General features: G+C 41.8%; 1 protein-coding gene across 3 annotated transcripts in view; it reads left to right on the forward strand.

The window, feature by feature from the left end:
* Window positions 1-4,456: 4,456 nt before the first annotated feature.
* SERINC5 (serine incorporator 5) overlaps window positions 4,457-25,097 on the forward strand; it is a 97,418-nt gene continuing 76,777 nt past the window's right edge. Inside the window, exon 1 of one of the 3 annotated variants that reach the window (XM_024563499.4) lies at window positions 4,457-4,655. In XM_024563499.4, the coding sequence (XP_024419267.3) occupies window positions 4,629-4,655 (27 nt within the window). In that variant the 5' untranslated portion in view covers window positions 4,457-4,628. Of the gene's footprint in view, window positions 4,656-6,238; window positions 6,337-25,097 lie in introns of those variants that run through there. The other 2 variants (XM_024563498.3, XM_053912230.2) reach the window with 2 other exon arrangements.

Raw genomic sequence — 25,097 nt, forward strand, 5'->3', positions numbered from 1 at the left:
CCCCACCCCTAACCATTTGAATATACTGTCTCTCCAGGGAAGAGGGATGGGATTGAAAAATTAAAAGTTGTTAAGAAAGAAATGCTATCATTATGATGGGAGAACTCAAGAGTTGGGAAATTTTAGTTTTAAAGTATAGTTAATAAGCTTGGTAATGAATGCATGTAAAAAGCTATTGCTTCAGGAACTGACGATATGACCCACCCTGACTCCAGGAGACCACAAGCAGTTCCACCTTTGTGTCCAGGAGGACTGCAAGCAATCAAGATGGCATCTGAGCCATTGTGACCCAGGGTGAGACACCACAGGACGCAGGCACAGATAAAGAGAATCGCCCAGGACACAGATAAAGAATCACTGGCAAAGAGATGAAAAGACATTGGGGAAATTGCTGGACTGCAGCTTTTATCTGATGAACTTTTTTCCCAGAGTTCCAAATCCCTTACCTAAACTTCTTTCCCCTTGAAATCCAAACCCCTCACCTACACATTTTTCCTTTTATATAAAAAGGGCTGGCCTGAAAGAAAATGGAAGACAGTCTTTTAGGGTACATAACCCTCTGTCTTCTCAGCTTGCCAGCCATCTTAATAAAACATCCGGGAAGATTCAATCTCTGTCTCCACTTGTTGAGTCTGGTGGTAGCAAGCAGCACCAACGCCGACTTCTCCGGTTTTAATTATATGCTATGTGGTTATATAACAAATAAATTTTTACTAGCCATAATTACATAAATGCTGACTGTTAATTTTGTGAAAACTGTGATATAGATTGGCAAGAAGGAAGATGGGAGTGCTCAGTGGGGTAAGCTTTCAGCCCACATGGAACGTAACATAAAAGATGAGACACAGTAAATAGAGTCAACCGATCAGGAAAGAACAGTATAAGAATACAATTTGAAAATAGGAAAGAAAAACTGCAAAAATAATTGATAATAGCCTCTGGGGAGGGAACTGTAAGGTAGGTTGTGGAGAAGGGATATGTTATTTTTCTTTTTATATTTTGTAAAGGTTTTTTATACTTAAAAACATTGTATACATATTAATTTAATAGAAATAAAGGAGAATTCAGTTACCAGCAGGAGTGGAACGTGGGCGCTATCGGGCTCTGATTTTTTTTTGCCTGGGGCCCAAATTTATAGCTATTTGTTTCTAAATGAATACTTTGTTGTTTACTTGTAATTGAAATTAATTAAACTTCCACTACTAGACTGAAGTCTCTAGAGACTTTATAAGTGAACATTAGAGAAATTTCATCTTTTATATTTAAAAACCAGCAGAACATATCACTAGGCTTTTTTCAAAGTTGAGATGTCAGGAAAGTAGAATAATTAATTTTATTTGCTCTTAAGCTATTCTTGAACTGAAAATTAAATTTGTAATGAAGTTTTCTAAATTCATTAGAGGTAAAAATAAAGTGGGTATCTACGGTTATGTTTTTTTCTTTAACAACATATGTATACCCCTGTTGTTTTTTGTTCAGGGTGTGGTGTTTTTAAATTCAACACTGAACTCTCCTTCCTAAAAAGGAAAAACTAAAAAAACATCTTCAAATTCAGGAGGGGAAATAGCAAATTATAAGGTGGTTATTTCTAATATGGCATACATGCATATATAATTACATTATATAAAAGGAACTAGTTCAGTTAATTCAGGAAAATTTTTGTGGGGGAAATATTTCACATGGTCTGCCAAGAGCTATAGTCTTGTTAAAATAGGTCTATTTCTGCTTGTTCCTGAAAAATCCACATCAAAAGAGATGGGCTGAGAAACTACCTACATATTAAGAACACTATGTACAATAGTCTTACTTGAAAAAGTCTGCAGAATGCTTAAAATTAAAGTGCCACTGTTTTATGTTATGTCTGTTGGCATCACCTCTTTTCTTGTTGGTTAACAAGAAAAGATGCAAAGGGTGAGCCAGGAAGGCAGTTAACCTCCAGACTAGGCCACATTCCCTTGAGATCTTCCAGGAGGGAGGGGGGAATCAACCTATAGCGTATTTAACATCTTTTGAACTTGCTTATTAATACCAGTCAGGGCTGGTAATTCGGCCATGCTTAAGAAGGCAGGCTTTGTACTGCATGGTTTATAGGGATGAGTTTATCTAATCCTTGGAGAATGTATTATCAGCTCCCTTTTGCAGATGAGAAAATAGAGGCTCAGAGGTCACCCAGCCAGTCCTTGGTAGAGTTAAAAATTGCAAGTTCCTGACTCCAAAAGCTCAGGCTTCCATTACAATTTTCTTTTTCTTAAAAAATATTTTATTTATTTATTTTTAGAGAAAGGGAAGGAGAAAGAGTAGAGAAAGATCAATGTGTGGCTGCCTCTCGTGCATCCCCCACTGGGGACCTGACCTGGCCAGCAACCTAGGCATGTGCCCTGACTAGGAATCGAACCAGCAACCCTTTGGTTTGCAGGCTGGTGCTCAATCCACTGAGCCATACCAGCCAGGGCCCATTACCACTTTTCTTATAACTTGGGGCACAGTCTACAAATCCCCATGTTATTAAGACTTGTGTTCTCTTTCTCTGCAAGGCTAACATTGATATAGTCCCAGAATTCTCCCACATTGGCATTGATTTGGCCAACAGAGCCCAGGATTCAGGGTCAGTAGGCCTGAATCCTACTACCAGCTCTACCTCTAGCTCAATGTTCCCTAGTAAGGTTCTCCACCTTCCTGAAACCGAGTTTATGTCCAAGGCTAATAGGCTTTAGAGTCCCAGCCTGCTCAAAGATATGTAGATTTCATACCTTCCCTTCCCAGGAAGCTGCCTGGCTCTTCTCATGGGTGAAAACTCTCTGTGCCCAGGTAGTCTCCTCAACTGAGAAGTTAGGCCAAAGTGACTGCTGCAGCCAACAATGGAGCTCACTGAAGTCCTGGTAAGATCTTTGGCTTTTCATGAGTCACAGGCTGCCACCATGCAGGTTGCTACACTGGCCTGGTACTGTTTATGCTGTTTAAAAATTGTTATTAAATAAAAATTTTAGAGCCAACCCTGTTCATTACTCTCTATGGCTCTGCCTAGGGCCTGCTCCATTATTTCTCTTCCTCTAATTGCCTTTCCTTAGTCTTCACCTCCTAAACTGCCCAACTAGTGGAGCCCTTGCCAAAAGCTTTGTCTGAAAGCCACTCAAGGTCAATCCTTGAGCCAAGTGCCAGGAGATCAAACAGGTGCATTCCCCTCCCAGTTTTGCTCCTTCAGCTTTGCTGTGAAGCTATGGGCAAGTTATTGACCTGTCTGGGCTTCAGTTGCCTCATTTCTAAAACGAGTACAGTAATGCTGATTTTAAAAATGTTGGAGAGGATAAGGGTCTCATGGTCTGGGTGGTTCTTTATTGAATGCTATTCTTGTTAAATGTTAAAATATAGCACAGTATTTTGCAGAAGCAGCTGTAACAGGATGAGCTAGACAGGAACCCAACTCCATAAGTGTAACCAACTGCAAAGAAGAAATCAACACGTAATTAACCAAATAAAGCATATAAGCAATGGCTAAGCCTCCCTCTGGGGAGACAGAGCAGAGATTGGATGTTAATTCCCTGTCTCCTCTACTTGCTGCATGTAAATAAAACCACCTAAGCACAACCATGACTAGTTCTTGAATAGAACACTCCAAGCAGCAAACTCAAGGGGTCCAGTAACAAAAGGGATTGGGGCAAAGTTCCTTCCATCGGAAATTCCTCTTCTTGGGGAAGTGGCTGTAAGATCACATTTGTGTAGGGAGAAAAACTACGGGCACCCTCTCTGCTTTCTGAGTGTAACTAGGAATTATTAGGGACCCCATTTGTACTGAGTTCGGGTGATAGAAAACAGGGATGCAAACTGAGTTTCTGCGCCAGGATACGCTCTCAGGTGGACAGGGGAGGAGAGGCTGGAAAATACATTAATGTCGAGGGACAGGAGCAAAGGGCTCTCACTGGATCCCCCAAAGTGCCTTGGAAATCAGGGCAGAACAGCCTAGTGCCCGGGGATCCGAGGAAGCTTGGGCGGAGGGGACCTTCCCAAAAGCTGGTAAGTTTTCTTGGCAGCTGTGGAAGGAAAAGAAATGGGACAGGGATCCCGTGGATATCCCTGTAGGCACGAGGCAGAGCGCAGACCAGCACCTGGCGGTGCCCTCTGCGCCGGTTGAATACGGGACACTGTAGAATCGCTCCACTAGAGGCTCCAAGCTTTATTGGAGTCCACAGCTAGCATATTCGCCGGGGCCAGGGAACAGGGGCGCACAGCCAAGCCTGCGCAGGAGCCTGGGAGAGTCGGGCCGGCCTCTGGCTGGGCGGCCTTCGGAGCCCGGTGCCGCACCGGGAAGTGAACGCGGTTCGCAGCCGCCTGACGCCAACGGAAGTACTATGCTAGGGGGAGCCTGCTCCGCCGCCCGGCGCGGGTGGAAGGAGGGGGGCGTGGGGTGGGGCTGAGGGCGGGCGCGGCTGGTGGGGGCGGGGCCTGCGGCGGTGGGGCGGGTTTTGGATAGCGTTGTTTTTGTCCGGGGGTAGTACCTGGCGCTCAGCTGGGACTGCCAGTCGTGGCGATTAGAGCTGGTGCAGGGAGGGGCGCTCGAGGCCTTAGGGAGCAAGGCGAGTCGGAGGGGAGCTGGGAGCAAGCGAGCGCGCCCCTAGTCCTCCGCCGCCGCGATGTCAGCGCAGTGCTGTGCGGGCCAGGTGAGCGAGGCTGGGTGCCACGCGGGGAGCGACGGACAGGCCGACGGGTCGGGAGCCCAGGCAACACTCGGGCTTTCTTGCGTGTGCTCCCCAGCTCCGCGGTCGAAAGTGGTGCGGGTGGTGGGTCGTTCGGGGCAGATCGCGCGCTGTCTGTGTTACTGCCTCGGGCCCTAGCGCGGCGCTGGGCAGTTGGGGAAATCCAGTGCCGCAGGCGGGCGGTAAGGGTCACGGGGAAGCCCGGGAGGCAACCCCGAGGTCTTCCCGTCCGGCCTTAAGGACTTCGCTGAGGCAGGCTGGGCAGGACTTAGGCGGAAGATCCTGAGAGCCTGTCATCTCCTCCCACGGCACGAATTTTTTTCCCCAGGGGTAGTGTGAGCTCCGTAGCCCACCCGGCTGTGCTTACCGAATGCACCCAGGAAGAGACGAGGGTTTAGGTAACACCTACTTCCCCATGCTCTGAACAAAACTCGGGTCATATGGCCCAAGAAGGTTGCGCTTGGCATCTGACAAGGCTCTAGCATTGGCTCTGTCCCTTCGGGGACGTCTCGAAGCCTGGTTTCCAAATTACAGTGCTCAGGTTTGGGCGTCGGAAAGACAGCCCTACTTCCTGCGTTCCCCGACCCAGCCCCGGCGAGGCAGAAACACGACTGCCTGGGTTGTGCGCTCCGTATCCCAGGTTTAAACTGAACTTGCCCGAACCTGTTTTGCAACTCTCGCCTGATAAAACTTGTGGTATCTTAACACATATATGTACATCAGGAATAGGCGTCTCCTACCGGTGAGTAGTGCATCAAGGCAGAATTAAATTTTAACCCTTTAATGCTAATTTCTCACTCCTTGCAGGGTTAGAAAAAACGAAATACTGTAGGTAAAGCCTTGCAGACGTCCACCTTCCTCCCTGTTGTACTAATTATCAGCATGGTGTGTTCTCACAAATGAATTTAACTCCGGGGGCATTCAGGATCAGAGATGTTCTTGCTTCCTAATATATTCAACCTTTAACAACCGAGGCCAGCTCCTAAATGATGTAGAGGTTAAATTGTTAGGAGTTTCTGAAACTTTACAATTGTACTGGCAGGTAATTGGCAGATAATCCGACCTCCTTGTGGTGGCCACTTGGAGTTACCACTTCGTGTTTGAGGTCTCATACTGTACTTGATATGCATTCAGTCTGGCCTTCTCAGAGATGAGGAAATTGAGGTTTTGAACTTGAGGTGTAATAACTTGCCCAGAGTCAGGCAAAAAAAGAGAGGATGCTTCCCACCTTCCAGGGCTTGGAAGACCAACTTGGACCTGGAAAAGCTATTTTCTCAATGTTCTGAATCTCAAGAAAGTTTTGCAAATATTTTATTGTTGTTGTTTTGAGATACTTTTTAATTTGATGCAGCACTGTTCATTAATAGTAGTTACAATACAGATATTTCGGGTCATCTCCTCCAGTTCTTTGAAAGTCCCTTGAGGCTTTCTGTCACTCCAAGTAACTAATTTAGGACTCAGAAAATTATCACCAGTACTCAAGTGGGTCTTATGAAAGAATTATTGATATAGCTGATATTTTGGTAGGATTTAATGTCTTGTTTCTAAAACCCCCTTCTCAGGACTTTGGAAAGAACCCAATCCTGGCCACTCATCACAGAACATTTAACTTCTGCTTTTCGGAGCGGCTTGAGACATCGTTGCGGTGGGTCTCAAGGCAGTGAGTGGGTGATGACACTATGACTTCACAAGGAGGGTCCCGTAAGCTTGCACTACAAAAACTCAGAGACCAGCAGAAACTATCTGGGTCTTTTTTGTTTGCTTGAGCACCTACGAACTGTTCTTTACTCATAGCACTTCTGACATCAAACGTATGAGCTACCACCCCCAACCCCAGCCTACCAATTACCCAACTCTAGACACCAACTAATGTCCAACAATTCCTTTCAATTCTGACACTAACCATCTGGAGTTAGGACTAGTATTCTGCAGTTTAAGGGCTTAGTCCCACAGGACTGGACTCTTCCACTCCCTTACCCCCATTTCAGCTGCCGTTCATAAGTCCTCGTCCTGCCATATGGGGGATGAAGATCAAGTATAATTTCTTTTTATATCACAATAGGACAGCACCAACTATGCACCAGGAGCTGGAGATATGGCAGTGAGCCATATAAACATCATCTCTCCCCTCTGTGGTCATTCCAGTTGCTTCCGGTTGCGGGGTGTGGGAATGAGATTCTGTTTTTGGCCTGAGCAACTGAATAGGTGATGGTGTCATTTATGGAGGTGATGTAGGAGGCTGGTAGGGAAGAGGACATTTGGCAAGGAAAGCCCTTAGTTTTCTTTTGGCTCTGCTACATTTGAGATGATGATTAAAAAATATCCAAGTCACTAGTTGGATATTTAAGTCAGGAGAAGGTTGAGTTTGGAGATAGAAATTTTGGGGACTTTGCGGACCATCAAGAACAGTGTGTAAACCCAGAAAAGAGCCTGGACTTTGGACTCGTGTCTGGGTTTGATTTGGGAAATCCAGATGAGGGTTGGTGTGACTGCACATGTTACTCTTTCTCTCTCTCTGTTAACCTCAGTTTTTCTTGGCTGTAGATGGGTGTGGATAACACTTCCTATGGTTATGAAGATTGTACGTGGTAACAGACAACCTCTAGTACAGGGTTTGGCACAGAGTAAGGAACTCGCCAAATCTTAGTATGTTAGTGCCCATTATCCGTCTGTACCTGGATAGTCTTTGGGTCATCTTACTTCATTTATTTTTTCTTCTTACTTTATTTTTGCACTGAATGTGATACACACTTAGATTTTGATTAGGCTTTTGGCTGATGGATGCTAATGGAAGCAGAACTGAGAGGAGAGAGGTCAGTCAACGCCTTCTGGGTACCCAGCACCATGCGAGGCCTCTGGGAACTGGGTGTTGAACCAAGACCTTCCTTGCTCTCTTGGAACTTTAGGGGTAATTGGGGAATGGAAGTGTGGGAAAAGCTAGCTACAAAAAATGACAGTACATACTATCAGAGGGAAAATGAGAGTTTTTTTAGGCAGGGGTTTGGGCAGAGTTGCTATGTGCCAAGAGTTCTTGCAGTTCTCATGGGCTAACAAAACCTGGGGTCATCCAAGTTAGAGGTACCTGAAGCCCATGCAGGAGACGACTTTGAATGTGGCCTCTGAATTAATGTTAAATGCTAGCTGGAAGGGATTTTCCTCCTCAGGGCAACTGACCACCTCTGGACTGTAAAATAGACACATGCACATGTCTATTTTAAAGAAGTCCATGAAGACTTCTTTAAAGATTAAAAAATGACACACCACGTAAGAGTGATGTCTTACAGATAGCACTCTTTGGCCCTATCTGCACCGCCCAGCACTTGCCACCTGAAGCACAGGCATTATTTCCTGGTCACTGCATTTGTGTGTTTCCTCTCTCAGGCAGAGTACATGGTATGGCCTAGTGGAAGCCCCCTTCGGGAGCTTTTGGTTACAAAGCTCTTTTTCCCTACAGATCTTTGTTTGTAGTGATTGGTAATATTAGGTCCTCAGCATATCACAAGTCGCTTCCGTTCTTGGAAGGAGTCCAGGGTGGACACCACCACAAGTTCACTCTTTCCATGACTGATGCTTTTTTGAACAATTTAGGGTATTTCTGAAGCACATACGAAAAAAAACCCCACACATCACCCAGAGAAACATATTTTGATATTTTATAATACAGTCATATATTTCTTAAAACTTTTTTCTCAAAGATGAATATTTGTTTTATTGATTGATTGATTTAGAGAGACGGAGAGAGAAAGACACTGATTTGTTGTTCCATTTATTTATGTGTCTTATTTATTCATTGGTGGCTTCCTGTGTGTGCCCTGATCAGGGAATAAACCTGCAACCTTGGCATATAGGTACTATGCTGTAGCTACCTGGCTGGCAATCATATTTAATATATAAGATCACACTTTCCAAAATTGGGATTATGTTGCAGGTGCTATCTTCGATCCTCCTCTTTTTGTTAAATTTTTATGGGGTGATCAAGGAAGTTTTAAACATGCACTAGCTTATCCTTTGTACCCATTAGTGTTTTCTGGTCTTACATTCAGGGAGTCCCTCTATCTTCCACCATGACCAGTTTCGCCAGAGGTGTTAAATAAACTTGAATGTGTGAAAGTCAGTTTATAGGTTTATGTGTTAATAGGTTTGTGTGTTTTGTTTCCCAAAAGGCTAAAAGTAATGAAGAAAACCCCTAATTATGCCCCCATTTTTTAAAAATGAAGACTTTATTTTTATAGCGGTTTTAGGTTTGCAGAAAAATTGAGTGTAGAAGCACTACAGAGTTCCCGTATAGCCCCTGTCCCTGTCCCCCAGCACTCAGATTCCCCTGTTATCCTCTTGCTTCAGTGTGGTGTGTTTGTTACAACTGGTAAAGCAATATTGATATATTCTTATTAACTATATAAAGTCCATAGTCTATGTTAGGGATACCCTTTTTTAATTTTAATTTTTTTTGGCCAATTACAAGTTGACATTCAATATTGTTTTTTATTTGTTCAGGTGTACAGCATAGTGGTTAGACATTTATAATTTATGTCACCCCTTTTAGGTGTCATCATTGACAATGTATTTCAACCATTCAAAATTATTTTTTTACCTTTGATTTTTTTATATTTTTAAAAGATTTTATTTATTTTTATTTATTTATTAATTTTTAGAGTGAGGGGAAGGGAGGGAGAAAGAGAGGGAGAGAAACATCAATGTGTGGTTGCCTCTTGTGCAACCCCCTACTGGGGACCTGGCCCACAACCCAGGCAGGTGCCCTGATTGGGAATTGAACTGGCGAACCTCACAGGCTGGCACTCAGTCCACTGAGCCTCACCAGCCGAGGCTGATCTTTTTCTTTTTTAAAAAAGATTTATGTATCTTTTAGAGAGAGGAGAATAGAGGGAGAAAGAGAGGGAAAGAAACATTGATGTGTGAGGGAAACATCAATCAGTTGCCTCTTGTATGCCCCCAACTGGGGACCTAGCCCGCAACCCAGGCATGTGCCCTGACCTGGAATCAAACTGGTGACCCTTCGGTTTGCGGGACAACGCTGGACCCACTGAGTCACACCAGTCGGGGGATCTTTTTCTTTATGGTTACTTAAACAGATAGCATCTGTCTAGATGGTATTTGAGTCGTTGTTTTCCTTCAGTAGGACGGTGCCCGTCTCTGTTTTAGTTATGTTAAGTGTGAGTTCTGTGCTTCGTATCACTAGTATTGGCACTTCTATTTTTCTATTCATTTTAATAAAACAGTCAACATGCAGTACAATAAACACATAATTGCTTTCCCACACTAACGAGGTGCTGATTCAGCTGGCATTGTGCTGTTGAACTGGTGAGATATTGAAGAGTGGGTTGCTGATGTGTAGTTAGTTTCCAGTTGTTGGAAAGATGAGTCTCTCACCTTGAACAGTAGAGTGAGAGTTGCACCGTTAGGCAGAGAGTTCGTGTGAAGGTCGCTCTTTCAGATTTGTTTTCTTGGGCTGCTTTATAGCTGCCCTGGGGAAGCTGACAAAGAGCTTTGGGCTGCAGCAAGTCTGAGTGGGATGACTTTGCTGGCAGGGCCTCATAGGGTCAACCTGTAGGGAGTGGAAGGCAGTTCCTGACTCATCTCTCTGCTGATGAGCTAGAAGGCAACACCCCCTTCCCCACTGTTTGCTTTCGTCCATTTTCTGTGCAAATATCACCTGCAGATTTCCCACAGATAGGGAATATCTAGGAGTGTGTGCATCCTAAGACATGGAAGCATTTTAGTCCCAGGTGTTTTCATGTAAATCCCATTTAGAAGCCTCACATTGTGTGGATCTGTAATGATGGCATCATCTGCTTACATTTCAGAGTAGTAAATGGCCAGTTCATCTACGATAATTTGTCATTAAAAAGGAAGCCTTCATATAAGCAGAACTAGCCATTGGGTGCAATTCCATTTTATCCTTTGACTAAGCTATTTTCAGTACTTTAAGTTGCAATTATAAAGATCCTGTGTTCTCTTAGTGTCCTGAGCAGCATTGTTAGTAAATTTTCATTACATATTGCTGTTGTCAGTTAAATTTAGTGTTGAGATTGGATGCTGAGAGCAGTATTGATCAAGTTACTAATCGAAACCACAGTTTGGTCCTCACGATCGGTTTTTCCAAGTAGTCCAAAGTAAACCTTTGTGACCCTAGTTAAAATGTATTAAAATATTTCCAATGGGGATATCCTTTTATCTTCTAGCCTGTGTATTAATGATATATTTTTTTAAGTTTTAGAACATAATCTGATGGTCAGTGTGTAGTGCGTGTGTAGGAAATTCAAATACTGGATTGGTTTGATTACATAAAACATCTGTTTGAATTTTAAAGGAAACAGGATTTTACTTTTAGTTTTTCTTATGTAGTTTGCCTTGGGAGATTAAAGTTGAACTAATGTTTAAGGAAAGCAGCTGTTGTGGAAAAACTTACAGTGGGTTTTTATCACAGAATAAATTTGAAAACAATTTGTGGTTTTGAAGTCGGTTTACACTATACAGTGATTAGATAGCATGCCCCGCCCCCTTCCATGCAAACTTGTCTGGTCAAAACAAAAGGAGGAAAACTACGTACACAAATCTTACTTGTGCAGAGATAACTAGGAGAGATGGAAAACCAGACTTCTGATTACCACTTCTCAATAAACTGGCCAACTTCACTTCAAAACAAAGCCCACAAGATTTTTATGGGATTTATTTTCCATTTTTTTGTTCTCATTGTATTGCGGTAATTTTACAGAGGGCTGAGTCTCTTAATGCCCTGATCCTTAGCGTGTGTGGTTCACCAAAATGAGGGAAGAATTCAGCCTTTTGTTCCTAACGCCATGCCATTGAACTCTTCCAGTAACAGTCTCAGAAACAATGGCAGTGTTTTGTAACCATAGTAATGAAACTGTTTTCTGCCATAGCATTCTCTAACAATATGAATTTTCTTTGGTTTGGTAGCATTATTCATAAGGATCCTACGACACTGTTGACTTATTTCATTTGCTGTTTGGAAAAAAATCATTAAAGTGATAATGTCAATTGATAAATATTCATTGGGTACCCAGCATAATAGAATCCAAAGGCTGACTTTGATGCTTGAGAGCAACTGGTGAATTGATGCTGAATTTCCTTAGTATAAGATTTTTCCTGGGGCAGAGCTTCTTGGCAGACACCATTGATTTTATGTACCTCAGCTTTGAACCTTTTATGCCTGGGAAAGGGATGGAAGCAGAGTGTCTCTCAGGGGACATTGTCCTGGGAGTAAATGAACCTACTCAGAGGGGCATGTGGAGAGCTGGGTCCCCAGGAATGGGCTCCTGGGGTTCCATGCAACCCTGCAGTTACACACACAGTTGTGTCTGGGTGTATTCTGAACACCTTTCTCTGGATGAAGGTCCTCAACCATTTCTCAGCTTCTCAAAGAAATCGTATTGATTGCAGAAAAAATCCTGATGTAAAACAAAACAAAACAAACCCCAATGTAGAATGAGAAGGGAAGGATGAACAACGGAGACATTCATATGAAAGGCAGACAGTACCCCTTGCAAAGAAAGATAAAGAAAATTGAGTGAGGGTACAGCTTGCCAGGAGAGAAAGAGCCTGGCGGGGTGGGAGGTGGGGGAGGGCTGTTGGCTTTGTGGGCAAGGAGAAGTTAGTAAAAGGGAGAGTAAGAATTCTGGGGGGTTGAGTGGGGGTGGTGGTGGTTTGGCAGCCTTGGTTTCAAGGGTACAGAAGCTACAATGCTGTGGGTTGGGGGATACTGGGGAGCTGAGGAACTGAGGCCAGGGAGTGTAGGTTATTATCTTTTAAGACTATGGCAATGGAGGGGAAGACCATTAACTAGCAGGGGATGGAGGGTTTTTGTAGAATGTGGTTTGGGGTTGATTTTAGGGAGGGATCTGTACAGGTTGCCAAAGTGAAGGAGGAGCAGCTTACAGCCTGAGCAAGTTCGGGGCTGACCCTTGTTGGGTTTTGGAGAATAGGCTTGGACACCTTTATTTATTTATTAATTTTAATTAATCATTTATTTTTTTAGAGAGAGGGGAGTGGAGGGAGTAAGAGAGAGAGGGAAACATCAGTGTGTGGTTGACTCTTGCACGTCTACCACCAGGGACTGGGGCTGCAACCCAGGCATGTGCCCTGACTGGAAATCAGACCCGTGACCCTTTGGTTCACAGGCCGGCACTCAGTCCACTGAGCCACGCAAGTCAGGGCTTTTTAAGTTTGTTGAAGCCACTGGGATTTTATTTTTCTTTTGAAAATTCTGGAGAGGCGTAACTAGTTCTGGAGAGATCCAGGTTTTGTTATTTGTATGGAGATTCTTGAGGCAGATTGTGGAATCAGAGAAACTTCTGGAAGAGATTTCAAAAGGCATCCCTTTTAACTCCTCATCTGAAGTTTAGATGTCTTTTTTTTTTTTTTTCCAATGTCCCTCCTAAGTGTACATCAGGTGTGTTAGAACCTCTCCAGGGTTGGGGAGCCCACCACCGTTCCCTGTCTTAAGTTTTCTGAGCTTTGGTTTCTTCGTTCATTGAAAAGGTGAAATTTGTGTCTTGCCTCCCTTACATGGTTGTCGAAAGGGGCAATCCTGTATTAGGACTCTTGTTATCTGTAAAGTGGGGTTAACAGAAGAGAACCTGTAATAAAGAACAAAAGCAATTATTTGAGCAAACAAGAGATGTTGCATCCTGAGAGGCGCAGATTCAGGTAGCAACCTAAATTATGCTCTTAGAGAACAAAGAAAAACAAGGTTCAGAAAGGCAAAAAGCAACAACTGCAGTTCATCCATGCAAATAAAGGGTTGCTGGCTGATTGACAGGCATTGGTTAGTTCCAATATGCACACGAGAGAGGTGAAAACTGCAAGGAAGTGAAGTCCATTTATGTCCATGCAGCAGTCGTTCCAGGATGTTCCTGGCTCGGCCTTGAGCTGAGTTTAACAACAGGTTAGCAACTTAATAGTGGCAGCCCTGAGAACTGAGGCACAAGATGTTTCCAGGCCCCACTTAATAGCCTCTCAGCTCTATCTTAAATGACTTAGTTATGCCTATTCCATTTTATTTTCCCCATTATCAGTGGTGATGCAGGTGTGTCAGGGTTCCAATGCAGGAAACTGAGACCACTCTAGGTATTTTCAGCAGGAGGGAATTTAATGTAGGGAATTAGCTGTTTCCTGAAGGCAGACACCACGGCAGGAGGCTGGTCCTCATCTTTGGTTTCTTCTACCAAATACTGTGAGTGTTGCAAATTGTCAGAGCCCTAACAGCTAAGAGTCTGGGAAATGTGGTTTCACTTTCCAGAGTCTTCAGTACTGGAAGGTTCATAGAAGGTGGAGATGGAGGCAGAGTGAGACAGTTGTCCATGTGGACCACAAGCTGTGAGAACTAGTATGATAAACTCTACCTTCGTGAATCCTATACCTCCGGCCCATCGTGGCTTGACCAGAGGGGAAATGACAGCCTCAGAAGTGAGGCCGGCGTGTTGAGGGTTGACTTAGAGGCAGGAAGATGGAAATGTAAATGTGCATCTTACACACTGGTTTTCCTCCCTCTAGTCCCTTCACTGCATGGTCATTTTTCCACACCACCAGCCGGGTGCTCTTTTTGCTAAAGGACAGTTCAGCTGTGTCATCCTCTGCCTGATTTTTCAACCCTGATTGGGGTTAATGAATGGATTTTCTAAATGTGAGTCCTTTGTGGGAATCTGTTAGGGGTTTGTATCAAGATAACATATTCTAAATAACAATGTATGTAATACATGCCCCCTTAGACCTGATATTCGTAATCTGTGTTCATTTTTTAATTAACTGTAGCTAGGAATTTATCAATTTTATTAATTATGTGAAAGAAACAATTTTTAATTGTCATTTTGTCTTCTCTTTATTTCCCTCTTTTTACTTTCTTTGAGTTTAATCAGTCCTTCTATTGATTTTTAGACAGAAGTTGAGACCACTATTTTAAATCTTTGTTTTTAAAATTAAGTGTTTATAGCCATATTTTACATCCCACGCATTTTGATATGTTGTATTTTTATTATTTAGTTCAAAATATTTTCTAATTGTCCTTGTGACTTCTTTGACTTATGGGTTATTTAGAAGTGTATTGTTATTTTCCAAATCTTTGAGGATTTTCCAGGAGTATTTTTGCTGTTAATTTCTAATTTACCTTTGTGGTGATCAGAGAATATATTCTGTATATATTCATTTTTTAAATATATTTTTATAAAATATTTTATTTATGTATTTTTAGAGAGAGGGGAAGGGAGGGAGGGGGGAGAGAAACAAAGATTTGTTGCCTTTTGAATGCCCCAACTTGCCCCCTACCCAGGCATGCGCCCTGACCAGGAATCAAACCCTGGCGCCCTTTTGGTTTGCAGAATGGCACTCATTCCACTGAGCCATGCCAGCCAGGGCTAAAACTTATTGTTTTGTGGCCCAGAATGTGATATTTCTTGGTGAGAGTTCCATGTCCTTGAGTATAACATATAGGAGCTCTGTCCAGAAAGTATCCATCCATATACTATGAAAAATAGAGACATTTATCGAAGAAGATACAAGAAACATTGTACGTAGTACAATGACTCCTCAGTCCCCTTCAAAATAGGCACCTTGGGACCTCACACAGTTCTGCCAGTGTCTTTTCCACTGTTCAAAACTCTCAGCAAAATCCTTCGTTGGAATTGCCATTAGCTGCCCCATCATATTTTCCTGAGTCTCATCCATGTTCTGAAATCTCTTCCCTTTCAAAGGTGATTTTAGTTTTGGGAAAAGCCAGAGGTCACAGGGTGCCAAATCTGGGCTGGAGAGGGGCTGAGTCACCTGGGTGATTTGATGTTTCACCAAAGAATTCTGCACGAGACCTGATGCATGAGCAGGTGCATTGTCATGATGAAGCTGCCAGTCACCAGTTGCCCATAGCTGTAGCTGTTTTCGTTGTATTGCATCTCTCAACAGATGAAGAACATTGAGGTAGTGGTCCTTATTAATTGTTTGGCATGGAGAGGCGTACTTGTGATGGACAACACCTTCCCAGTCAAAAAACACAGCATGGTCTTGATCTTGCTGCAACTTTGCCTTACCTTCTTCGGGGTATGGAGAACAAGGCGACTTCTATTGGGACAACTGAGCCTTCATTTTTGGATCATACTTGTAGCTGTAGACCAATGACTCATCCCCAGTTATGACCTCCTTGAGGAAATCTGGGTCATAGGTAGTGGTTTGAATCAAGTCATTAGCAACTGCAGCACGATGTTCCTTCTGCCCTGGTAGCAGGAGCTGTGGGATGAATTTTGCTACAACACGTTTCATGCCAAGATCCTGCGTCAGAATCTCAGACACAATAGTTTTTGGAATTCCCAGATCAGCTTCTAGTTCTCACACAGTAAGTCACTGATGTTTGTTGATTGCAGCCCGTACACGTTCAACATTCTCAGATTTTCTGCTTGTTGCAGGCCTTCCAGAATGTGGATCATTTTCAACAGATTCTCAGTTATCTTTGAAGCGTTTGTGCCACACTTCTTTTATGCTGCACTTACTGCACCTTCCCTGAAAGCCTTCTGAATCATCAGAATAGTTTCCACAGAGGAATGTTTAATCTAGGCGAAATTTGGTGCAGATTCATTTCTCTACTCGCTCAGTCATTTTGAATGCAACAGCAACACAGTACACATGCTCACTCAATGGGGTCTACCGCCCCCACTGACTAGTACAGTGAGTTGTTGTTGTTCACACATGCACATTCCAGTCCACTCTCCTTGGCTGACAGGGTACATTGATGTCGTGCAAACTGTTCTCGTTATATTAACAAAGGCTGGACTTTTCGGACAGACCTCGTGTTCTGTAATTATTTAGTATAGTGTTCAAGTTGATGGCTGGTATTGCTCAAATCTTCATCTTTACTAATTTTTGGGGGGTGTGTGGTATCTTATTTTACCAATTACTGGGAGAAGGGTGTTAAATTTTCCAAATATGATTGTTTTTGTCTTTTTGTCCCATTAGTTCTGTCAATTTTTGTTTACTATATTTTGAAGCTCTATTAGGCATACACATTTAGGATTGTTGTATCTTCTTTTTTACTGACTTTATTTGGGTGACATTGGCTAATGAAATTATGTAGGTTTCAGGTGTGCAGTTCTTTAATACATCATCTGTATATTGTATTGTATTCACCACCCCAAGTCAGGTCTGTTATGTCTTGTAATGAATTGATCCTCTTCTACAATGAACCTTTTTGTCCCTGGTCATGCACTTTGTCTTCAAGTCTTTGTCTGATGACCCTAGCACCTTCTTAACTTTGAACCCATCTGTGTCTTACATTTAAAGGTGTCTACTTTATAAACAAAGGACAGTTGGGACTTGTTTTTTTGATCCAATATGACAATCTCTGTCCTTTAATTGGATGTTGAGATCACTTACATTTAATGTAATTATTCATGTTTGCATTTAAGGTTATATATTGTTGGTAATTTCCATTTCTCCTTCTGTTCTTTTATCTTTTTTGGGAGAGGCACTCATTGAATATTTTGCAGTCTTCTATCTTCTCTATTGCCTTTTTATTTCTTAAGATGTTGTAAGGATTACAGTATGTAGCATCTCAAAGAAGGGATAAGCATCAGAATTTCACCATTAGTGATGGAAGCCCATGATGAATTAACTCACGTTACATGAAAACTGACTTTAAAAGTGTGTTCTGCTTTATAAAAATAATTTATAGTTACAGAAAATTTGGAAAATACAGAAAAGTATAAAACAACAAATATCATTTGTAATCCCAGAGAGAACAAACCCTATTAGCACTGTTTTACTTCATTGCATTCATGTTAAAAATAAATTAGATTGTACTCTATGTACTGTTTTATATCCTAACTTATTTTCACATAACAACCTGAACAATTGTACATAGAATAATTCTTAAAAGCAACCATTTTAGTGGTTATATTACATTTAATTGATTGTATCAACATTTATTTCACTGTTTTCCTTTTATTAGAAATTTAGTGTATTTCTTTAAAAAAAACATAAATAACTCTTATGTAATCTTTCTCTATGTACATGCCTCTTACTCTAGGCTAGAATCTTGGAAACAGTCCTGCTATAAACACAGCATGAATATGTGTCCTAAAAATCAAACTGTGCAAAATCACACAAATAAAAACTCCAGGCATTATGGGAAACATGGGGTTGGAGCACAGCTTTTAAAAACTTTGTCAGTGACATTTTTTTTAAAAGGAACCTAGTAAAAATAGTATTATAGTTTTACATAAAAGATGGGCACTTGACCTTGAAAAAGACCTGAAATTTGTTTGTGGACGTGGATGTTGGGAGAGTTGCGGCTTGTGAGTTGTGAAGGAGGGGAAGGGTGGCTCTCTGAGACTGGATGGACAGTTGTAACACCAGGTGCACTTGGGTGTGACTCACACAGAATGCACATGCTGACCTGACGTTTGTGCATTCATACATTCCGCTCCGTTCAGCTGGGCGCAGTTTTCCGCCGTCAGTTATGTTCCTCACAGACAAAACTGCACATCCTGTTATGCTCGAACTGTCCCCTAACATGGTAGGGAGAGGAGAAAGTTGTCCTTGACCGTCTTAGGGTCTCTGGCTGGGTTTGAAAATTAAACTGACAAAGGCAGATCAACAGGAGAAAAGCATAGACATTTATTTAATGTATGAGTTTTATGTGCCTTGGGTGCCCTCGTAAGGAAATGAAGATCCAAAAGAAATGGTGAAACCTATTTGCTCTTATATTAGGTTGAACAAAGAAGCAGTTGTAGAAAAGTGACTAAACGATGTGGGGAGGTAAAAAAGGAAGATAAGTATTATTTTAACAAGGTCTGTTTATATAGGACTCTCTCAGTGTCAACTTTTGCCCTTGATTATGTCTTTCTTTCTGGTACAGGGAGGGCTCCTTTCACAGGGGAGTTTTATCTCCTGCTTTCAGGAAGAAAAAGGGAGGTCAGAGTGCCCTTCTTGCTCCTGCTGTTTCTCAAGTGCCTTTAAGTCAAAATAATCAATTTGCCAAAGTGGTATTTTTTGGGGTGAGATGCCCTGAACTCCTTCAATGTCATTCCTGTTGGAACAAATTTACTCGTATGTTTTCAAAGCAAGTCCTGTATAGCAAAACCAACTACAGAATGAAAGCTCAAAAGCCTTGGACGTTGCAGACCTCCTTCAGAAAGGCTGACCATTGCACACTCCTGTTAGCTGTGAGGGAGGCGCTGTTTCCCCCTCCTTTGGACCAACTCCCAGAAAGTTGGTGCTGGAAGTGGCTGGAAGGGTCTTCTGCCCCTGCTACTCAGTTGTGCTCAGATTTCTTGAACCATAATAAGCAAACAACTCCAGAGACAGGAACTCCCTATCTTCCGAATCAGCTCTAAACTCTACTTAGACTTTTCTGCCTGTGTCTTGGAGAGGGATGCCATAGTTTGGCGTGGTAGTTAGAAGAGGCAGGCAGCCTCCCAGGTGGCTGGGGGCTGTGGTGCCCGGGCCATCGAGGACCACTGTTGGGTTGAGGCGGCTGCTCCTGGTTGTGGGGGTTGCTAGCGTCTGCCCAAGCTGTACGCTGAAAATTGAGACATGCTGACAGAAGAACATTGTGCATCTGGGATGAGAAAGGTCAGTTGGAAGCCCAAGTCTTGGAACTTTCAGTACATTCAAATTGTCAGGCTGTTTGAAGTGAAACCATCTTGGCAAGTTCTTGGTTGGGAGCAAGCCAAAGAAAGTCTCACTGCTGACTGTGAGGTTACTGACGGGAGCGGTACCTCGCTCCTGGTCGTGGGTTACCATGATGGCTTCTGTGAGAGTCTGCAAACTCACACAGTGGTCTTCCGGAGCTAGAAGGATCCTCAAGGGAGCAGGATACCCACCTTCCGTTACTGGGGAGGAGACAAACCCCCAGGCTCAGGGTCTCTTCCAAGGTCACACAGCTAATCAGCCTCCAGCAGGGGTTGCCACCCTGCTCCCCCAGCCTGTGCGGTGTGCCCCAGTGCCTAGTACAGGTTTGACTCTTGATAATTTCAAGAGTGAATGGGTAGATACTGGGTTTTTTTTCTGAAGATATCTGCTATCTTTGCAGAGCAGTTCAACAAAAGAGCTCATGGCTGCAGATTTTAAACTTCATCTTATGATTGAAATCTCAGGTTCTTTTTTTTTTTTTTACAGTGTATTTTGCTGTCATAAAATCAATGTAAGCCGTTTGTCTCTGTAAACGCCCAAGCAATTGTTTGTTTAAAATTTTTTTTTCCAGAAAGTTCTGCTCTGCCTGTGGATCATATGATTTAACCAAAAGCAGTTTTAAAGAATGTGCTTTCTTACCAAGTGAAGTAGTTTGTGAAAGTTGCAGGTTGCTGAGTAAGGGGTATTAGGCCACTTGGAACAAGCTGGTTAACCAATAAGCCGATCTATGCAAATTGTCATGCCCAGCATTAGCTTCTGGCTGCAGGCTTTGGGAAGCACGAAGCTGAAAATTATTTCCTTATGATGGGAGAGGAGGGATGAGGGTTGTCATGGGATTGCATTTTCTTGGAAACAAGAGCTTCAGCAGAACTGAGTCTCTGCCTTTTTCTTGCTATGGTGTGGCAGAGAGAAAGCCCTGGTTGTTCAGAGTGCAGGAGAAGGCTGATGCCTTCATTCAATTTGCCCCTCATTATGGGGAGTCTGAGGGTATTCCCCAATTTTTAGGGAGATGCCTCCTCCTCTCTTCTACTCAACGTTGCCCTTCCAGGTGTTTGTAAGACTTTGAGAGTAATACAAATTAGGTACTGTAAACAAAACCCAGAGCTTCTGATCAAAAAGTAAAGCTACAAGCTTGTTCAGTGAGGCATTTGGGAGGCAGGGGTCCCAGGGGCAGCGCTGCACTGTTGGTGTTTTGGGTGGGGCAGCTCTTTCTCTAGAGGGAGTCCTGGGAGAGCTGATATTTAGCACGCTTGATAACCTCCAGATGTTAGTAGCACTCACCAGCCTTTGTTTAAACACTGCCCCCACCTTTGTGACCAGTGGTCCTCAAGGTTCCAGGGGGATAGGCTGCCACTGCCCAGATTGGAACCGCTGAGTACTGTGGGATTTATAATGCTTCTATTCAGTTTAGAACTCCTGTGAAATGGGCTGAATCCTACTTCTAGTAGTGCATAGCTGGAGAGATGAGAAAGGACTCAAATAAGCAAAGTAGATGATTCCACCACAGCACCACCTTGACATGTATAACATGCTTCCAAATCTTGACATGATGATGTAGGCTGTGCTTTGCATGTAGTTTACTTTAAACGTTGTTCACAAGTATCATTAAGATTTTAGTGCTTAAGCCAAGCTAGAGTTATGTGTTTGAAAGGAAAGGAAAAACCATGCTTTATAGAGAATTCATTTAGATATAGTTCTGGTATGAATTTTTAGGGGGTTTTTTTTTGGTGGTTATTGATAGTGTTGAGGTAAGAAATATCCAAACCTGTAGAGAATTATTATGAGAGTTTATTTGAGCCAAACTGATGACTTACGCTGGAGAACAGGATCTCAAATGCTCAGAGAATTACAGTTTTGCAGCTTTTATGCATTTGAAATTAAGGAGGCAACAAGGAATATTCAATGGAGGTGGGAAAAAGCAAGGTGGGGATTGGATTACAGGCTTTTTAACAACATTATGTGCTCTCTTGAGGGTTAGTTAATACCCTCTTCTAGGGATATTACTTCCGGTATCTCAAAGGTGTGTTTACCTAGGTGCCCAAGAAAAAGGACAAAGCTGGCTTAAAACTTTACTAAAGAAATTACAGGCTTGGGGGGTGACTCTCCACCACACCCTGCCCAGCTAGGGATTTATGATTGTATCACCTGGTGAGGTTACTTTCCATAGAACCCTTTTTTTCCATCCACAATTGTATAGAGGCAGGGTAAAAGAATCAGTTAAAAGCTGGTTCTGGGGATGGGCAGCTAGAGTAGCCTCTGCCCTTTACCAGCAGTGTGCCTTCAATATGTCTTTCAGTTTTCTCATCTGTAAAATGGGGTAATTACTACCATCTTCTTAGGATTTTGCACTCGGAACGTTGGCTGGCCCGGAATATGGAGGCATTCATGTTAGTTGTTATGGGGAGGGCTGGCTCTGTCCCTTGGGTTAGCAGTGCCCACAGTGTAAGTTGTGAATGAACTTCTTTTGAGGTTTGATCCATGCCCTTTACTTTAAAATAATGTGTAGCTCTAATATTTAACAGCATTAAAATGGGTTAAAAGTGGTCCATAAAAATGATAATTGAGTTGGCCAAAAAGTCTGTTTAATTTTTTCCATAAAATAAAAGACACATTTTTCATTTTTACCAACAACTTTATTGATTTGGATATTTTGAGTATGTTGGCTGTCTCCCACTCTTGGCTTCTAGTGGGTAGAGACCACCGGGAGATGCTACTAATCATTTTTCCAATGCATAAAACAGCCCACAGCAAAGAATTATTTGGCCAAAATGTCAGTGGTGCCAAGAAACTTCCCAGACCACTTTTGACATGTTCCATCACTCACAGAAACTTCTCCATACACTGCACAAATCTTCCTTTGCATTTCAGTTGCATTTTTACCTTTTTTGACATAATAAAGCATGATATGCTGAAAACATGTTTTTTCCATGTTCAATATTAAAATGGCTGCACAAAAACTCACCAATTCTGATAAGTTTTTAAAAAAAATGCACACTGATATGACAGCTGTCACAATTTAATCTAACAAAATTGTTCAAATGAAGTTCAAGACCACTAAGTGCTACTAGAGCCATCATATGGCAAGAACGTAATGAACTTAAGAGAAGGCATGAGTGAAAATTTTAAATAATAATCTTGCAATGGCCAAGGTTTTTCTAATTGTGATGGACCATATGTAAGCCAAATGAATGAATTGGAGTATGTAAAAATTAGAAACTTGTCCATAGAGAAATATAAATGAAGTCAAAACACAAAGGATACACAGTAATTCAAAGGACAGAACTGTTTTTCTTAATTTACAGAACGTGTTCTTATAAATCAGCAGAAAAGACACAATAACAAAATGGACAAACGTCAGGGATGGATAGCTTAGGGGGAAAATGCAATGGCCAATAAACGCATGAGAAGATGCTTATTTAGTCTTACTCATAATTTAAAAATACAATTCAAAATGAGATATTTTTCATTAATCAGATTGGCAAAGTCAGAAAGTATAAAACCCAGAGTAGACAAGGTGATAGAAAAATCTGCCTTTGTGGATTTATGTTTTATCACCCTTGGAGGAATATTTAACTTAGCGTAATCTCTTTGAATCATAATTAAATATGTTTGTATTCTCGGATCTAGCAATTTTACTATTTTTTGTATTAGAAGTAAATGCAGAATATCTTCATTGATCATTGATAGTGGAGACTATTTAAAGTAAATCACTAGCCTTCTGTACAATGGAATACTATGTCCTCATTAAAATGAAGAAAATTTGTGTGTGCAGAGGAGAGATTCCAATATACTGTATAGTGTTGAGTAGGGATTAAAGAAAAGTATGTGTATGATGAACCTGTGTATAGCTTTCAAAAGGGATAGCCACGTGTTGTGTGTGAAGGTGCTTGTACATGCATAGATGGGTGGGAGTTTCTAAGATATACTAGAAACTGTCAACAGTGGTTGCTGTAGTGGAGTAAGAACAGGAGACTGGGGGATGATGTTGGTGGCATTTGCTTTTCATTTGAAACCTTGCTGTGTTGTTTGAATTTATCGTGAGCATGTTGGCTACTTCTTTTAAAAATTTCAAGCTTGTTTTAGTGAGCTTTAGGTTTTAACAAACCTGAATGTATGAACTATATAACATTATATAATTGCATTTTCTGGCACTGTTTTCATTTTGATATTACCCCTGACGGAGGGGGCGGGAGAGGGGGAAGTGGAGGAGGTAGTGGTGGTGGTGTGTGTGTTTTGTATTTAGGAAGTGGGTTTAGAGATAACAGATTTAACCCATTTTTTCATTAAGACAGGAAGCAGAGGTTATCAGTTTGTTTGCACAGCTGCTATGTATTTGTGGTGTAGTTTATTTTTATCTTTGTTATCCATAATTTACATATGTAAATAAAATTTTTTTAACTCAAGTGTACTGAGCCGAATAGAACTAGAAAAAAGAGTATGCCACCCATAAAAGTGAGGGCTAAGATGATCAGTCTTTGTCAGAGACGCCAGCTGGCTGTAGACAGGTGTTAGGAGGTATTAAACGGGCTGCTTCTGTACAGGGCGAGAACACAGTTAGAGAAATGGCAGCCCTAGTACAAGATCCAGCCATTTCAATGTGTAGTCTCCTAAGAAAACTAAACGTTGAAAGATCCATGAAATATTTTATGTAAATTTGACAAAACATTTTATACCTGACCAATAATTTAAGAAACACATGAAACAATTTCAGCTCCTAAGTGCTGGGAATTGGCCCGTGGGGACACGTTATTCCAGTTTAAATTAACAGGTGTTCAAAAACCTCATAGTTTTTTATTCTCAAAGTGGAACTGGAGAAATGCCCACCCTTCTACTTCTCTCTTGGGCAGAAGTATCCAACCTTTTAAAGGTATTGTTTGAGGTTTTATTTTTTTTTGACACTTGCTTTTATTTATTTATTTTTTGACACTTGCTTATTTGTCTGAAAAGGACTATATTAGGTTGTTTTTTAATTAAAGAAATTCTTAATAAAATTTATAAAATTAGTTTTATTGATATAACTTACATACTATTACAGCTCACACATTTAAAGTATACAATTCAGCAGTTTTTAGCATATTTAAAAAGTTGTGCAGCTATCTCCACAGTCTAATTTTAGGACATTGTTGTCACCTCCATGGCCATTAGCAGTCATGTTCCTCTCAGACTTCCTCAGAGCCCTGGCATCCAACTGCTAATCTACTTGCTGACTGGATGGATCGGCCTATTCTGGAAATTTCACATGAATGGAACCATACAGTATGTGACCTCTTATGACTTGCTGCTTTCGCTTTTTTTTCGTGCTTTTCAAGTTCATCCACGTCGTAGCATGGGTTGGTACTTCATTTCTTTTTTATGAATATACCACGTCTATCTCATCTATTGATTAATCGATAGTTGTTGGGTTGTTGCCACTTTTTGGCTGTTTTAAATAATGCTGTTATCAACATTTACTACAAGTTTTTATGTGGACATGTTTTCATTTCTCTTGGGAGTAAAATTGCTGGATCGTATGGTACCTATGTTTAACCTTTGAGGAACTGCTGGGTAATTTTCCAAAGTGGCGGCTGCATCTTTCATTCCCACCAGCAGGGTATGAGGGTTCTAATTTCTCCACATCCTCTCCAACATTTACAATTGTCTGTTTTTTTTTTTTAAATGCAGCCATCCTATTGGGTATGAAGTGGTAACTCATTTTGGTTTTGATTTGCATTTTCCTAACAAGCAGTGATGTTAAACACCTTTTCAGGTGCTTAT

Source organism: Desmodus rotundus, chromosome 1 (assembly GCF_022682495.2).
Source record: "Desmodus rotundus isolate HL8 chromosome 1, HLdesRot8A.1, whole genome shotgun sequence".
NCBI classification, from domain to species: Eukaryota; Metazoa; Chordata; class Mammalia; order Chiroptera; family Phyllostomidae; genus Desmodus; species Desmodus rotundus.